Below are 18,551 nucleotides of genomic sequence, written 5' to 3'. Positions count from 1 at the left end.
GGCTCTAATGATCATCTCATGGGGTACGATAAAGGACAAAGTGAGAGAGGGCACTAATTGGAATACTGCACTTCATATTTCCCTTTCTCTTTATCCCTCTTTCTGTCTGTCTGTCTCTTTTCTCTCTCTCTCTCTCTCTCTCTCTCTCTCTCTCTCTCTCTCTCTCTCTCTGTCTCTCTCTCTCTCTCTCTCTCTCTCTCTCTCTCTCTCTCTCTCTCTCTCTCTCTCTCACTATCTTGCCCACATATTGCCTGTCCCCTCAAACAAGGAATGCTAGTTCACTCCACTGGCGGGACCCTGAGTATATACAGTTCCAGTCTGGCCACCCACACATCACATGTCTCAGTTTGCCGTCCTTAGCAGCCCAGCCAGACTAAGGATGTGCACAGGGCTGGGATTAGAGGGGGATCCATATCTGAGCAGTGCAAATGAAAGCCCTGAGAGCCACACAAGCTGGCATCAGGCATTCATGTGAAAGCAGATCTGACAGGTCTCTGGGCTTTCAGTGCAGAGACTTATGACATTATGCAACTATCACGAGGGTTTTAAAACTTCAACACCTTTAACCTTCACGACCCCCACAATCCTGAGAAAAATACTAGTTCCCCCCCCCACCACCGATATATCATTGTAAACATTGTAAGTAATTTCAATATGAATAATATTATGAAGGCACTTGTGCTGATTATTGACACATTGTTTATGGCTCTAACAGAAAGCATTTTTAAGTTTTAATGTTTATATATTTAACGGTAGTCAGGTTGATGAGTGGTTAGGCTAGTAATCAGAATGTTGCCGCCTCATTTCCTGGCCTTGCCAAATGACGTTGTGTCCTTGGGCAAGGCACTTCACCCTACTTGCCTCAGGGAAATGTCCTTGTACTTACTGTAAGTCGCTCTGGATAAGAGCGTCTACTAAATGTAATGTATACAACTATATGTTATAAAACAACTTTTGATGTGTCCACCACAGGAACTGCTCTTCAGAAAATGTCAATGTCATGTGCCCCCCAAAGTTCCTGTGAGATTTCCTACCCTGCTTATGAGGTAGACTATGCCAAACCATCCAGGCTGCACTCATGTACATTCAAGCTTACTTCCCTGGTGGCTTCAGGGTAATGGTGTCCCTTATGAAAGCTAAGGATTCTCACACAAAGCAAACTCCTGCATCTGAATGAAAAACATTTTCCAAAAGAGTATTTCTTTGGGGGATGGATGAGGATGGGGTTATTACGTAAGGATATTCTTGTGGTCGATTTCATGAGAATTCAAGCAGGATTAGGAGACTACGCAGAGGCGATTTTAACACTAGCCACAGTGGTCCCTCTGACAAACACGGTTCTAATGTGGGCCTTTCGGTTATATTCTGTATCAAATTATACAATTTCGAAAGGCATTAAGGCTTGCTAAGTTCTTAACTAAAACACTCAAGTCGTTTCAGACGACTTGCTTGGGTTTTTTCTTCCACTGATAACTCAATCTCTAAATGTGTGTAACAGAGTCTAAAGTGGCATGCCACTGGAAATACTATAGTATTACAGGTCTTTCATTCAATACAGAAGCTCAGCTTTAATTCGCGTCTGTTGAAACAATCCCTGTCGTGACATTGACGCTTCAGTGTGGATGCTGAAGGGTATACCCTGGCTGGATTAATGATCTGATAGCTCAGCCTGGACAGTACTACACCGTAATTACACCCTGACATGTCGATGGCAACCGTCCACCACAAATCACCACGCCAAGGCACAGCGAAGGAAGAAATCTGCCTGTGTGGTCACACTGCAGTGTGTTTATGCAGGAACACATCACATGCGCGCTGTGGATGAACAATGTGCTCAGTAACATGATTAGGCCAACAGCAAATGTTTTCATTTCAGACAAATGAAATCCTTGTAGGTCCTTGTTGACGGTGTCCCTAAGCCTTTTCATTGGCTCAGTAGCGTCATTGTCGTCACGGAATTCTCCCCCCAAAAATGTTGTCTGACCCGGAGCTGGATAACTCAACACTTCGGATATCTTCTCTTTTAAGCTTTGACCTTGAGACTCCTAAAGTGTCATCTTTAAACGGGCCGGTTTTGGAAGCAGCTGAGCCGGCGTGAGCTCTGCCAAGGTTGGAAGCTTGAGTGACTGGCAAGCGTTCTGCACCGGTTCACACTGTAACTCAGCACTGCAATGGAAGAACATGAGCCCATCCCGGAGAATTAGCCATGTCTTTGTCATGTGATGGCAGTGGCTGGCAACCATGTCAGGGAGCAAGTAAGTCTGAGCCAAGAATCTGTAATTGGTCCCATTAGAGATCAGTAATGGTCATCAGACTACCTACTGAGAGAGCACCCGGCGAAGAGAGGAGTCACGTGACCCTGCAGTGCAGTAAATAAGAAGCACATGTGTTGTTTACTGGATAGTTGAGAACATTTGCACTATTTTAGTATCATGACAGCCCAAGATGGTGAAATGTAATATGTCTTCGTTCAGTCAGCGAGGAGGAGAAGCACGAGCCGATGTTAACTGTATGAACAGCTGCCCTGGAGCACACGCTCCACCCTAGTAGGCTACAGTGGCCTAACAAGCCCAAGGATCAATGCCCTTATTGATCAGTGTCCAGCTGGTTTTAAACAGATAGCTTCACACCAAAGTAGAATCAGGTCCTATCATGGTCACATCATGTTGTGTTTATTTGAGCAGAATTTGGATTTTGATCAAAGTCCAAAATGATTAGCGGGGGAAACGTTGGTCTCACCGGATGATGTTTTGAATGTCCATTCCTGACCTTCTTTGATGATTATTTGCATGTATTGATCCAGCAGCAGAGTTGTGCTGGACAGGCCGTGTGCTGAACACCACACTGAGAACTCACAGAAACTATTGGAATGTTCCAGACTGGGATGATATCTGAACCAGAGATAGGGTTTACAGAGACGTGATTGCAGAAAGCTTTAAGTTGTCACAGCCATTATATAGCTGTGCACCCTAGGTCTGTTTTCCTTTGCAGGATGCATCAATGCAGTGAGGCCTCATTGAGAATTCACACGCAGTCATTGTGTTGAAAAGGGGATTGACTTTTCCCAAACTTTGCACGTCGGCTTTTGTTTTCCAGGTTGCCACAACATGGCCACCCTGTTTCCCCATGCCGGGGGGCTGGGAGACCTGATAGGGGGCTCCGCTGCATCCTGCCCGCCCCAGGCCGAGCTCCTGGAGGTGGGTGAGAGAGAAGAGACATATAGAGCCCAGCTGCTCTAATGGAAACATCCCGGGTCCCCGGTGACAGGGGAGTGAAGAGAGACTCGACTCACAGAGGCAGCGCTCACACAAGTCTGTGCCTGTTGATGCCAAACAACAGGGCTAAAGAAAGAGCTGGCCCCATAGAGATAGACATATAAATGCAATTAGGGAATTTCTCCATCCTTTTTGAGCTCGCTCTCTCTCTCCGGTTCTGTTTCGAGTTGAGACATTTTAAGTGCATAGTAACAGGAGTGAGATCAACAGTGATATCATTTGCAAGGGATAGTCATCTCTTGCAAATGACACTTTGCTATCTTGGACGTGATCCACGCCATGTCACCATGTGTCTCTTTACGTGGACTCTATAGTTGACATCTCCAGTGGGCTCGGTGGGTCTTGGAAGTGAGGCCAGAGAGGAGGCAGAATTAAGACTAAAACAGTGTGTAAGTGTTTCACCGGACGGATATAGGGTTGCGCTCTGACGGGGAGAGGTGGATGCGGAGGGATTGAGTTCCGCACTTGATAAGTGGAGGGTCTCTCTTTCCAATCATATAATTCACTTGCAGGACCCAAGCCAAGGCGTCTTCTCCTAGGCTGGTAGGATGAGGTTGTTGTGAATTCTTACTGGCTACAGTCCACTCTGTAGTCCATATGTCGTTATTTAAGGTGGAGACGGTCATCATCTCACGTCAAACGATGCGGTTTTCCTTGAAACCCATGTCGAACCATGTCTTTTCAAATTAGACCAGATTATTTCCAAATCGACCAATATTGAAATTACACAAATAATCCAGGTTTCTGGGAAAGGGGATGATGCCAGGTGCTACTTTCTTGTCAAGGCAATCTCCCAAGTTGGCACTAGTCGGACCGTGCACACCACCCTGCAAAGCCTAAAGCAACAGCTTCCACTGTCAAAGCTGTTGACGTGAGGATTAAACTGCACCTCTGTGAGATCCATTTAAACAGGAGCGGATCATTGAAAGACACCCTTCACGTCCATTTCTTCTTCCTTATATTTAGGTATCATCTAATGACTGGACTCAACGGTGGCCAGTGTTGAGGTTGTGTCAAGTACACAACATTTTAATGACCAGGTCCTCTGACTACTTGATTTGTGTTGTAAGGAGAGAGTAAAGTCAAGAGATCAGTGGTACAGAATTACCTGAAACCTGGTGTAACGCTACCCCCCCCCCCCCCCCCCCTCTCTCTCTCTCTCTCTCTATCTATCTCTCTCTCTCTTTCTCTCTCTTCTATTACCTGCTCCTGTTATTGGAAACCTGCCCTGTTATCAGTGCTGTACAACATACATGGTCAATAACACCTGTTTTCCATGTTGACTGGTTTGATTAAACCTCATCATAGAGCATACCTTGTGTTACTTGTTTCCAAAACGTAATTTTGTTAACTTTTACTTAATGAAGGTTACCATTACCAACAATCAAGAATTCCACAAACAAACTTTTTGAATTCAATGCATTGTTGGAAATAGAACTCAATGTCAATCTATGCTTTCTGGTCATTCTCAGCCAACAGCCATTTGTATTACTCTCCATGTCCTGTAGCACTGCTTGGTGTGTTGTTTCTGTGCCTTAACCCGGAATAAGCTACCTCTCAGGACATGCAGCGTAAGCTTAGGACAGGACACAAAATTGCACGATGACGTAATCTCCTAATCTCCCTGTTGAGGAGGGGCCTGCCAATCTGCATGACAGAATGAAGCATCCTTTGACATAGATTCACCTTTAGCTATTAGAAGCACACATTTGTCATTTCGTATTTCCATATCAGCATGTTATTAATGAGTGTGTCGAACATCAAAATATACTAATACAGAGACTGGGTTGTAGCCTGATGTTTTTCCTATAGTAGTGGATCACACATAGAAAAGCACTATTCTCATTTAGCCCCCCCCCCCCCCCACACACACACACACACACACACACTCATACACACACATGTACATAGTGTCCATGTGACTGTCATGGTGGGACACACCACTGTGTTGGTGGCAGCTACGTTTCCCATGGACAGGAGAGGTCTGAGTCCCACAGGATAATCTCATTTAGATAAAGGAGGAGGTGATATCAACCATCTGTTTTAGCTCGGGGGATTCACTTGACACTGCAGCCAGGGCGATTAGGGCTGCAGTATTCCTTTCCACCCGGGTTTGGGTTCAATGTTACCACTGATTGGATCCTTTAATCGCTTTCTGCGTAAATGCAATCTGAAGTTGGAGTGAAGGTCTGATCGTCTTCCCTCTCTGACTTTCTCTCCTTCTAGCTCTCTCTCTCATGCCTGCCTGTGCCCTAAACCCTGACCTGTTCCATACATCAGCAACTGTCTGATTCGAACGGAACGAATGGCTGTTTCTCAATACATATGCACCTATTCAGCATTTCCTTGGTACGTATGGTTGCAAAAGCTCATATACATAGGGAAAACATAGTATTGTCAAGATAGTTATGGTGACCTTCCAAGCTTCAGTGCTGAGGTGAGTACCAGGTCACTCCCAGGCAATAGAGAGCCGTGGACACATCTCAAGTGTCAAAGATGTGTCCCACACAGCTGCCCACTCTGCTCTGTTTACATCCTGATCCGCAGCCAGTATCACACTGGAAATAGTCATGACATGACACCCGATGATCTCTCATGCATCAACAAGGACAATGTTACCCTCCATCGAACAAACGCTGACGACTCTCCCAACCATCCCTAAACCCACACCCCACCGCTCCACACACACACACACACAAACCATTTTCTCTCTCACTCATTGACACCTGGCTGCTCCTCTATCGCTCTCTCTCTCACAAACACCTCCTCCCCGCCTCTTTCTCTCTCTCCTCTCTCGCCTCAAGGGGATTCATCTCCAGGGCTGACGTCTGTGGTTGCTGGGATGTTGCTGGGACATCACAGTGGTAACTCCACATGGTCCACCAGCACCGTGTGTTTCTCACTTCACTCCCAGGGGACTGGCTCGCCACACTTCCAATGGAAAGATGACATTATTTTCTACAGTCAACGTGTGTGTACATATTATGCTTCTATAGACAGTGGATCTCTAGAGGCTCCATTATTGTTTGGACATTTTGTTACAAACGATTTGTTTTCAAACGGCCTACAAACCATACAGAACAATGACAAACTGTTTTTTTTTTTTACATGAACGCCAATGTTAAAAACTCAAATACCTTAGTGACGTATTAAGACCATTTGCGATCACACTCCAAATTGAACTCGGAGACACTGTGATTGACTTTTCAGCACGACTATGACTACTGTGAGTGAAAGCACACAGCCAAGACAGTGCTGGAGTGACTTCAGGACCTGTCGCAGGTTTCAGAGTGGAGGTTTGGCTTTATTAGGGTTCATCTGGAGTCCCTTTGGGTTTGATAAGCCGAGTGCGGAAGGGCAGAGCGTATCCCTGAGGCAGATGGCAGTCAAATGGGCATGCTGATCAGATAGGTCAGCGGGTCAGATGGCTGAGTGGTTAGGGAGTCGGGCTAGTAATCAGAAGGTTGCTGGTTCGTTTCTCGGCCATGCAAAATGACGTTGTGTACTTGGGCGAGGTACTTCACCCTACTTGCCTTGGGGGGAATGTCCCTGTACTTACTGTAAGTCGCTCTGGATAAGAGCATCTGCTAAATGTAATGTAAAAATGATTACACGGTAGGTTTCTATGAGTTGTATACGAGTTGGTCAAACAGGCCAACTGAGGTCTTGACCCATTTATGTATGGAATGCATTTCATAAACAGAACAAATTGTTTCCTTGACACGTGTGATCCCACCGTGTGCCTGAACGCCACTTAGTGGATTGGTTGAAGGTGACTGGTCAATGCTGTGGGGGTTCAATGCTTCTTCCAACGTTTGAAGCCGGTAACCAAACACACCCACAGTGAGCAAAATTGCGTTTGGTCTCTCAGCCGGCTCAGGCGATGGAAAAAGTCTGCATTGTGTCCAACAAGTTGTACCTGTCGTTGGACTCTCCTCTTCCTCCCAAGAGTGTCATGAGACCCTCAGCTGTCAGTGATATGGCCAATGTGATTGTTGGCCCATTGCCGTGTGTGAGTGAACGAGAGAGAGAGAGATATGCAGTCCAGATCTGTCATACCCCTTTTAAATTTGAAAACGGTCATTGCCAAAGAAAGTAAAAGCCTCTGTAAATACTCTCTCTCTCTCTCTCTCTCTCTCTCTCTCTCTCTCTCTCTCTCTCTCTCTCTCTCTCACACACACACACGCTTAAGTGACACAGAAGAGGTTGTCTCTGGCTGCTCTGTCAATTGACGACTGGTTAGTAAGAGACATTTTATCTGGGAGATCTGCCACTTCAGCTCAGAGCTCACAATGACCTAAACTCTGATGCACCTTGCCAAGATGTCCGTCCTTGATAAGATCTCTCACTTCACTTAGCATGTTCTAATCTCTGACTGAAACCCACACTAGGCCCAGTCACCATTTAATGCACTTCCCCATAACATACCAAGATACTTTTAGAGAATTGGGATCCCTTAATTGTCCCACAAACTGCAGGTCGGCATTGAGGAAAACCCAGTGTGACTCATCCTGATCTGACCAAGAGTAGCTTCAGAATAGCATCAGAAAGAGTCGGTGTTGGTACTCTTAGTTTTTAAGGTACACGTTGAGTGCTGTGCAAAAGTCTTCACACACATTTTTAGCAAACCTGCAAACATGCTTTTAGAAACAATGAAATGAAAAGACTGAACAATGATGTTCTTAAATTGTACTTTTTATACTGCTGCACAAATACAGAACACAATAAATACATATTTAAGGCAATATTAACATGCAAACATCTTACATGCCTTAAACTTTTGCATAGTAATGTTGTGACATTTAGTAATCACATTTCAAAGCCGTTTTTCATTCATCAAAGAGTTTTTGACTGTGATTTAAGAGTCCTCACTACTGTTGGAGCCTGAAAGCAACGGTGGAATCTTTTTTTAACGATACTAAAGGGTTTGGCATTTCTGCCGGATGAGTTTCTTAAAGGTGAAAGGCAACACGATAGGCCTTGATGATGGCGTCTGCAGTCGACAGCTGAGATCCCCGTCAGCGCCCTGCCTTCTGCAGCAGGCCCTCATCAGTCAAACATCTAGCCAGTCAGCCCAAAAAAACAGCCAGCCAGTCAGCCATCCATCCAACCAACTAACCATGTAACCACCCAACCTTTCTTTTCTGATAAAGCCAATGTAGTTATGTCAAACAACAGGTCCATAGGGAAATGAACAGCTAGAGTTATAAGCTTTTTGAAATTGTTTGATTAGTTTAATAGTTGAATTATACCTGTATTCCACACCCAGCTGTAATTTCCGGAGATCACTGTATTTGATTGAAGGTCCTAAAATATGATTTTAGAGAGATTCTAAGCTTAGTAAAACATCCACATGGAAGACTGCTATTTTGATGTACCTCTATCTCACAGTCATCATCTGGTCTATGTAGCCGGACGTCACAAAGCTACATTCAGAACAAACAAAGTGGAAAATGTTCAAACGATATATCAGAGTTGCCGTGTGTTGCAGTAGACGCTGCTACCTCTGTGCCGTTCGTGTCAACCTCCAGCCAGTTCAGAGGCGGACTGCACCTGCAGCAGAGGGGATTTCAGTTTTCATATGATCCCTCCATAATCCGTGAAGTCTTGCCCACCATGGCTCCTGTGACCCAGCTTTCGTTCAGACCAGCAATCGGAGAGCACAGATGTTCAGCTTCAGGTGTGCTGGTTTCAGCAACAGTTTATATCATAGACTCTCACAAGTTTCGCAGACCTTTCATTCCAACATGGGTAATCAGATGCAGGTCATCCTAATCTTGTAGTTCTGTTTACATAGCATTTACAAGAGATTGAACAATGTTCAGAAATGTGCGATTAACACCTGATAAAGTGGACTTCAAGACAAGGTAGAACCAAACTAAAAAAGCTAATCAGATCAAATCACACTCACAATAAAGATAAATAGGGTTCATCCCAAATGAACACTAACAGACAAGGGCCTCAATTCTCCCTTTAGTTGGCTCAGAGTTTCCTTTGAATGACATTAGCCTGTTTCTAAATATTTCCGAATGAGACATTGTCCAGACAACATATACCTCTTCCTGGGTAATAAAAGTGCCAGTGATTTTAACACTGTGCGTATACTTTCTCTTGTCAAACTCAGTGAAGGGAACCAGAGCCATTGAATGCTTTTACAAAGGAAAGTTACATGTTGCAGCTTTTAGCCATCAGGTCGTTGACGTTTTTCCTGATAGAAATTGTATTATTTCTTTATTCCCTTACAAGGCTTTTCATAAGACAGTGACGTGCTGTCGACAATCATTCGATGTGATTTGACCTAATTTTCTTTGGGCAATTGGTAGCTCCATTGATTGCATTCCCTTTTTCTGTAAAGAGGCAGTGACACAGGAAGTCTGTCAATGATTTTCAGGCTATTGTCACACTTAACCTTCAGAGAACCCTTTGCAGTCAGCAGAGAATTTCTAGAGTTGTCGTGTCCAATTCCTCTCACAAAATGATAAACTGACAGTCGAATGCACAGCAGCACTGACCTGTCAAGAAAAAACAAGCAAACCATCTTGCTTTACTATATCTACAATAACAGAGAGAGAGAGAGAGAGAGAGAGAGAGAGAGAGAGAGAGAGAGAGAGAGAGAGAGAGAGAGAGAGAGAGAGAGAGAGTTCCATGGAGGCATAACTGAAGTCCTTAAACTGTTCAGCTGCAGTGACACCCACCCTGCGTAGACAGTTTGGCAAACTAAAAGGCATCTGAAAAAACGTAAGCACGACAGTTGACCCGGGCCAGCCCTGTAATATGCCAGCAGTCTCACTCTCTCCTGCACATTGGTGTTGCGTCAGGGTGGTATGTCTGATTTGAAGTGATGACAGGGCTGAGGCAGGAAGGACTTCTGAGGTGAAGAAATGTGCAGAAATGTGCGTGTCGGATCGAGGACACTTTTGGTTTCTTGAAAATGTTACCCAGGAATTTAACAAACGCGTAAAGATATGTCATTCTATGTAGGATTCCAAGAACTAAGCTCTGGGGAAGTTTCACAGGATAATGTGGAAAAAGCCCTAGGGGCCCCACTGCGGTCTATAAGCACAAGCAAATCAAATCGGCTCACTGCCTCCCTGTCCGACGGATCGATCCTCCAACCGTCCCTCATCACAGCCAGGGAGAGAGAACCGGTTTCATTTGCAGACAAAAAGGCTTCCGTGGAAGAGATCCCTCGCTCTCCTTTGTAACCATAGGCTACAATGTCGATAGAACTTTTGGATTCTCCTCACGTGTGAGTGGGGTGTGTTGGTGTCACTGTAAGAGCTGTAACGTTACAGAGCTACAGTCCAGGGAGCGCATCCCCTCCAGAGTCACTGTTGTTATGCAACCTGTACTTGCTTGTGGTCCAGAGGACAGGACACCATCAACCCACTGCAGCTTTTAATATTCAATCTGTGAAAGAGACAAGTGAAGCATGCGCTCGGCAAACTGAATAAAAATATCATCATGAAAGGTTTAAGGGAGGGAGGGGGTATAATCTACTGTAAGTGTGAGCTGTTCTTGTTCTTCCTGTTCTTTGAATTTGTTCACTTTCCTAATAGTTTGTTCTTCGAATGACCAGCTAACAAATACACCGGAAAAAAGTATATGAACAATTGATGACGTTCACACCTCATCTTGTGACGTCCACACTTGACAACAACGCTGGTGTCCTCATTTTCCAAACGTTGGTGGAAATCATCAGATTTTTTCCATGGCTGTCTTTGAAAATGACTTCCAGCAGAAGAGACAAATATAGTTTAGGGTCTCTCTGGACATCACAGAACTTGAGTGTGTTTGGTGAATGACTGTAAACGATGGTGTGAGCTGTGACAGAGAGCAGCTTGGAATCTGGGCCATGTGTCTAAATTAGTGGAGCCTCTTCCATGCCTGTGTCTAAAACTGTCCAGTACAGCTTCGCCCCACAACTCTAGATGTCACACATATAGGTCAAACATATTATATAAAATTCCTTATAAAATATGGATGAACATTTCTATATGTAGATGATCTGCATGAGGCTGAGTAATGACACAGAATACTGAGTCGAGTCTTCTTGTCCAAGGGCAAAATACAGCATATACTGTGCACTTACAGTATAATGAGTGGTACAAATTACCATTTTCAAGACTATAAATGAATCTGTGTCATCATGGTTTTTTTTTAGCATTTCAGGTTTTATTGAAAAACAAAAACACAAAATGAGACATAAAATAGTATATTCAACAACTGCAATATCAATATACTGTATCTGACGTTATATTTTACAATATAAAAATCTTTACAACTTCTAGTCTGTGCAGGACGTTAGGGAGACCCTGATACAAAAATAAAGACTTAGGAGACGAGGAGAAATGACAGAGAAACGATTACATGCAGTCTGCAGCCCTCCTTTGATCTCCAGTGGTGACAAACTGGGCATAACCTCATTGCAACCGAGCACAAACATACTGGATTTCTGCTTCCCATGAATACCAAACATAGTGGCTCTGACAGAAATGTGTGGGCTAGCACATTTTGTAAGATTCAACATGTTATCATCCAAAGATTTCAAACCCTCGTGTAAAGGATTACAGCTTATATGTGTGAATAAATACGTCTGTCTGACAAGACAATGCATGGTTTTTGTCTGAATGATGAGCTAAGCCTTATCCTAGCATTTATGACAAAAGTAGTACACGATGCACAAGTCCATTCAGAGACAACATGGAAGTTCTCTTCACAAGACCTTCTTCAGTGAAGTTCAAACAAAGTTTGCAAATGACGTCGGACCCTATATGTTCGGCATGCCATGAACACTGATCTGCATAGACAGCAGACTGCGTAAATATGACTTCTCTGAGGCCTCAGCCTCAACCAGGATATTTGGTTTTCAACGTTTGGGTTATAAAACAACAGATGAAAGATGATGGTTGTCCCTTAGTTATTTAGATTTGGCTTGGTTCAATAAAACAGTATCTACTGTTATGGGGTTTAACATTCTCAGTGTAGGAGGAAAGTGCTCCATACTGTAGCTTTGGATAACACACTGACAGAATCAAGCCTCTTCACTACTCCGAGAAATAAATAAAGTCTCCATTCAAAACCAATACTTTAAAAATACAAATAATACATGTTGGCTCCTATTTCTCTCTAAGCAGTCAATATGTAACTTAGCAGCACTTGTCTTTAACATTCATTTGCTCGATCACTTCTAGCCCAGGGAACCTGCTTCCCCTATTGCACGTAAAAGCTGGAGGGTTGGCTTGCCTTAAACATGCCCTCCTTCTTGACGCCTGTCATAATCCCCTCATGAATATGACTTGCACTGTGCCAATGCCAGGTCTCTATGAGTCTCTGCGGGAGACTGTCTTCAAAGTGACCCTAACTGGCTTCAAGGCCCGTGTCGCACAGGACGCCACACTGAGACAGGAAGTAGATGGATTGAGAAGCATATAATACAGTGCATGTCCTCGGAATCCACACAGTGCTAACATGCACACACACACACACACACACTCACACACACACACACACACACAGGCGTTATCAGAATGAGGGATTCACTCACACGGGGAAACTAACGCTGTTAAGGAAACAGATGCAAATATTTTGTACTACGAGACCAGCTCATTAACATTTGTTTGTTAGGTTGTAAAGTGTTAATACTACTGCATAATCACAATCAAGTCAGTAGTTTTGTAAAAAAAAAAGAACATAGCCTTTATACTGTATTTTCAAGTAGTTGGACGTTGTACAGGGAAAGCTAACTACATGAAGGTATAGGATGGATTGGGAATACTCTATATCCTATAAAACCTTTTCCTGCTCATAACACTATAGCCGCCATGAATTAGTCAGAGCAAACACCATGCTATTTAATAATGGCAACCAACACTAAGATGTTCACAGCAAGGGTAAAATGAGTATTTCTTTGGTTAATGCTGTGAGATTAAAGTCTATCAATAATGCACATGATGAATAATGTCTAATGGCTTCCTATAACAAAACTAGATGATGGATTCCAATAATACTTCATTTGACCTTTTCCATTCATTTAGGCAGTCATACTTTTATTTCTTTCTCATCCACAAACTCATGTTTACACCCACACACATCCACACACGCTCACATCCACACACACACACACACACACACTCCCACTCACACAGTGTCTGTAGTGTAGAAAAGATATGCTACTTAACCCATCTCATTCCTGAACTCCACTGAACAGATTTCCTCTTTTTTTGTGGATGTATCACCTCTTATCAAACCAGTTACTTGTGTTTCTAAAATAAATAGTATTATACAATTTATCTTATGGGTGTAAGTACCTACAGTTTGGTGTCTGAGAGTCTAGGTTAGACAATGACAAATCACATCACAGGTGCTTTAGTGCTGTTCTACTAACAGCGTAGGTCAGAAGACTCAGTTCAACCCTAAACAGGATGTTTTCCCATAGTGTGTTTTTCACCCCAACCTCCTGGCATTCACATTTCTGATTCTCTCCTGAGAGGCCTAGCATCTAAAGGCATGGTATCCTGACTTTGTTCCGAGTCGGACACTGCCTCAGTGTTTGTGTCCTCAAGTGCTGCATTCTCAATGCCAATTTCCTCTCGATGTTCCTCCTCCTCCACCTCCTCCTCAAACTCCTCCTCCATCTCCACTTTCTCCAGGGCGACCTCATTCTCGTAACAGAAGGAGTTATGAGAGCTCGAGGCGATGGACTTTTTTTCGGCCAGCTCCCTGGCACTACAATGGGGCGTGCTGGCCACTTCATATGTGTTTTCGAAGCGAGAGTAGTCTACCTTGTAGTAGTTCTTCTCCTCAAAGAGCACGGGCTCAAAGCGATGACCCCAAAGGATCTCATTGGCCACGTAGGAGCTCCGGCACTGGGTGGTCATGGCCGTGGCCTCCACCATACCCTCCAGAATGACCACAATCTCAAACTCGGACGTTTCCAGCTCCAGTCTGCTCATCTCGTAGAAGGGGCTGTCCTCGTCGATCTCGTGGACGATGGTGATGGGGGACACGAGGAAGATGCGGTCGATCCCGCTGTCGAAGCCCACGTCGATGTCCATCTGGTCCAGGGGGATGAACTCCCCCTCCGCCGTGGTGCGGGACTTGAGAAGCTGGGCCCTGACGTGGGCCTCCACCAGGTGGCTCTTCCTCAGGTTCCCCACGCGCCACATCAGACACAGCTTCCCGTCCCTCATGGCCACCGTGGCGTAGTGGCTGAACACCAGCGTCTCGTTCCTCTTCTTGGGCTTGGCCATCTTGGCCATGACGGCGCCGATGATGAAGGCGTCGATGATGCAGCCCACGATGCTCTGGAACACCACCATGAAGACGGCGATGGGGCACTCCTCCGTGACGTAGCGGTAGCCGTAGCCGATGGTGGTCTGGGTCTCCACGGAGAAAAGGAAGGCGGCCGTGAAGCTGTTGACGTTGGAGACGCACATCTGAGTCTCGTTCTCGATGTCCCCGTAGGCCAGGGCCACCAGCCAGAACATGAAGCCGAAGAGGAGCCAGGACAACAGGAAGGACAGGCAGAAGAAGAGGAGCATCCAGCGCCAGCGGATGTCCACACAGGTAGTGAAGATATCGGCCAGGTAGCGCTGGCCCTTCTCGCTCATGTTGACGAACTGCACGTTGCAGTGGCCGTCCTTTGACACGAAGCGGCTCTGGGGCTGTTGCCTGGTGTGCACCTTGTTGGCGTTGCCGTTGCCGTAGCCGTTGGGCACGGCCATGGTGGCCAGCTTCATCCCGTCCTCCTCCGACACAATGCTGTAGCGGTGGCTCCGTATGCTCCCCATCGCGTCGGTCTGGGAGGTCTGGGCCACTTCTGCTTTGGAAAACAGTCTGAGTTTTTGGTAGAAGCGTTGGAGAAACAGTTTCGAACGCTACCGGGAACCAACACAAGCAGGAAATGTGGTGGGCAGGGTAGAATCCGAGAGCAGGGGCAGGGGAGGCTGGCGTGCACCCTCGGCTGCTCCAGGGGAGGTTACTTCTGCTGAGGGCTGTTCAGGCCTCTCTCATGGGTGCTTTGGACCTCATCAGTGAAGTGGGCTGTGGAAATGACATGCAGAGAGAAAAGCTGTTAGCGTCATTGGCGGAAAGACCACAGCCTTTCGGTATGTGGTTACCTGCTTTTTTATACATGCTCAAAATAATGTCTCCCAAAGTCAAAATTGTTGGCACACTCCTGGCATGATAAGCAAAATGATGAAGTTAAACTATTCAAGTACACCTTTATTTAAACATCCTGGTAGTTGAGAGGGTGCATCACTCTGTTGCCCTGTTCATGGTAAGAATTAATTAGGAAGATTGTCCACTGAGAACACAGAGTCAAATTACAGTTGAAGTTCAGTGGATCCAGCCAATGAGTAGAAAAATATGCATGACTGACGATTCTGTGAGTTATTTATTCTTGGTGTACTCTTTGTGTTGTTCATGACACGTCTCCACAGTTTGAGGGCTACAGTTAGACAAAGTGACAGCGTAAACACCTGTATTCACTGGCGCTAATTCAATTGCTTACACAACCAACGCTGTTTAATGAGCCTGGCAACTATTCAGAAAGGATGGGTCACTCTCTCTTTGAAAACGAGGGTAACCTTGCACCGTATGTCACACAGCAGCAAGGACAGCTAAATTAGAAAAACAACGATCGACGCCGTCTATGTGGCCTGGGAGGCCCATTAAAAAGCACCACCACGGGGTGCACAGGGCGAGCGTACACCAAACACCCAGACAGCCAGTGCCAAAACCAGCCTCATTGAAACATACTCTACCTTGGAAGAGTTCAAGAGGAAGGGTCCAAATGTAATACTGGCATGGCCCTAAGTTATTCATGTCAAAGCCTGTGGGTTGACATAGTCTGACATCATGTCTTACTGTAGGGCATGATTCCACTTCCCTATTGGAAAGTATTCAATGTAAGGCAGTTCTCGTGTTTCTTCGTTATGTACACTACCAGTGTTGATGCTCATGCATGAGCCACACTCACAGGCAATTATTATTAACAACTAAAACAAACTTTTAGTTAAGAATACAAATTCACGGATTCCATTGAAAGTGACTGTGTTCTAGACAATGGAATTGGATTCATAAATGTGGCCAAGATGGAGTATGTTTGGGACATTACAACAGCCTTAACCCTATCTCACTTATTTATTTATTTATTTGTGTCCTCTAATGATGTAATCACCAGGCCAACCAACAACAGCAAAGTGTTCTAATGCTCATTCTCTATAGAGAGCTGGAGTCTTTATGTTATTACTCAGGGGACAAAGCAAGCATTTTGCACAAACAATGCATGTTTACACAGCTGTATTTAATCACAATAGTAGCAATTAATAGCAATGTTGCTATTAAAACCACAGACCATTATTTGCCATAATTCCTTTACCAATTAATTAAATGGTGTATCAAATACACTTCAAGCATGGTGGTCTGTTAAATCTTTTGTTTATCAAACAAGTCATTTGGGACAGCTAGTATTACCTCGTCTTCGGTAATTATTAAATATACCAGACAGCACACAGGACTGGCGTACGCACACACACACATATGCATGCACAGACACACTCACGGACACACATACACACACTCCATATATGATAAGCTACTATAAACATTCAGACTGGGATGCATATTAGAATGCTATAGGCTTAAGTGAGCATGTAGAGCCAAGGTTATCTGAAAGTAAAGAAAATACACAATGTGTTCCAGAATAAATCACTGGCCTGGATACAGCCCTCTCTAATTCTGACCCAGATGGTTATTTTTTTTAATTTTTTTTGTGATGCAGATTTACACCATGTCTTGACACAATTTAATCTCCTTTGTCTATGGGACAGTGCTGCAGAACAGAACCAGTGATTGTTTGTTTTGCTTGTGTGCAATTAGGGCGACCAGCTGAAGCAGATGGAAACTGGTTACATAAATTCGTTCTATATTTTATTGCACAGCTGATCAATAATTTCTATCCAATATTCACCAACTCATTCACAAGCCATTACAGTTTCAGATTGCAAAACTTTCTGTCACGTAGACTATTTAGAATATGGTTGATCTTATTATAGATGATGTACTTTATACATATTTGGATGTGATTTATTTTACACAAATCATAATCGGGGTAGGCTACGTACTTGAGGTCGAATGAAATTAGCTTACATTCATGTTTTTCATGTGATCATATAACAAAGAAAAACATTCACATAAATTAGATCAAACACCACTCCCATGTAAGGGTCTGCTGAATCATTTTCCTTGTGCGAAAGGGACAAGTAAAAATACTGCCCTTTTGCAAGTATAACTAATGACAAAAAAAAGTTATTTGTACAATGTAAGTGCTTCTGACCACCTTCAGTCTTGGGTTTCTGAATCAAATTAGTTTTAAATATAGAGTATGACGAATGTTCCACGCTAAAGCAGATGCCCTACTAAGGTTAGGTGAACACAAATCTGACAACATAGTTTATTCATAGTAGAACAAGTTCTCTAAGACAAGATCTAATCTAATGGATCATGTCCTTTAGAAATTGAAGCACCACTCATCCTTTCAAACGTAGAGGTTTACTACGTTATTTACCTTTTGAATGAATTGAGGCTTACCTGTTGACTCTTTAACAGCAAAGATGCCGATCTATTGAAGCATCCCAGGAAAACCCGTTGTCTTTTGCGGTAATATCCACATTTGTATTCTGACTTCCTTTTGTGTTATTCTGGCATTAATTAATTGTTTCATGTCAGACATTGCAATATCTGTCATAACCCTCTTCAGCAAGTACTGAAGAAGCTACTTTGCTTTGCTTGAACGTACTTTAAAAACATATGCAACTATCTCCGCCCAGTTTCAGAAGGCAACCAATGGAAACCAGCAGCGCTTGTTGGAGCGTCACGATATTCACGTCGGTGATGAGAGAAATCTTTGCGATAACCATATACTCCATCCACAACTGGTACCGTTATCTACCTTTACAAAATTAGTTTCATTTGGGTAAAAAATCACCTGAACACAGCATTAATCAAATTGCCTGTTTATTCAGCCAGTAAAAACGAATGACTTATTTTACACACCATCGTTGATAACATCTTTACACTAATCATCTAATCATCGTTGATCTAATCATCAAGGAAAGACAAAGAGAGCGTACACATAATACTTGGAGGGTCAAGGTCAGCCGGTTTAAACATAACACTTTATTGGGCCGTATAAACACGTGCAACTAACGCAAAGGAAAAGTAGCTGGACACAAGGTGGTGATGTAGAGCAACTGGAAGACCATACAC

General features: G+C 44.1%; 1 protein-coding gene across 1 annotated transcript; it reads right to left on the bottom strand.

Annotated features, from left to right (window-relative positions):
- Positions 1 to 11,441: 11,441 nt before the first annotated feature.
- On the bottom strand, positions 11,442 to 18,062 carry LOC124479916 (inward rectifier potassium channel 2-like). Its single transcript, XM_047038870.1, has 2 exons — positions 17,874 to 18,062; positions 11,442 to 15,320 (listed from the first exon to the last, which is right to left on the bottom strand). Exon 2 carries the CDS (start codon positions 15,065 to 15,067, stop codon positions 13,742 to 13,744), a length of 1,326 nt encoding a protein of 441 aa, XP_046894826.1. The 5' UTR covers positions 15,068 to 15,320; positions 17,874 to 18,062; the 3' UTR covers positions 11,442 to 13,741.
- Between the last annotated feature and the right edge of the window lie 489 nt (positions 18,063 to 18,551).

This window comes from Hypomesus transpacificus, chromosome 17 (genome assembly GCF_021917145.1).
Source record: "Hypomesus transpacificus isolate Combined female chromosome 17, fHypTra1, whole genome shotgun sequence".
NCBI classification, from domain to species: domain Eukaryota; kingdom Metazoa; phylum Chordata; class Actinopteri; order Osmeriformes; family Osmeridae; genus Hypomesus; species Hypomesus transpacificus.
Note: the sequence above shows the minus strand (reverse complement) of the source record. Positions and strands in the feature narration are given on the sequence as shown.

What these genes read in the sequence shown, in the direction of transcription:
- LOC124479916 (XM_047038870.1), bottom strand. Translation starts at nt 15,067, where the DNA reads ATGGGGAGCATACGGAGCCACCGCTACAGCATTGTGTCGGAGGAGGAC.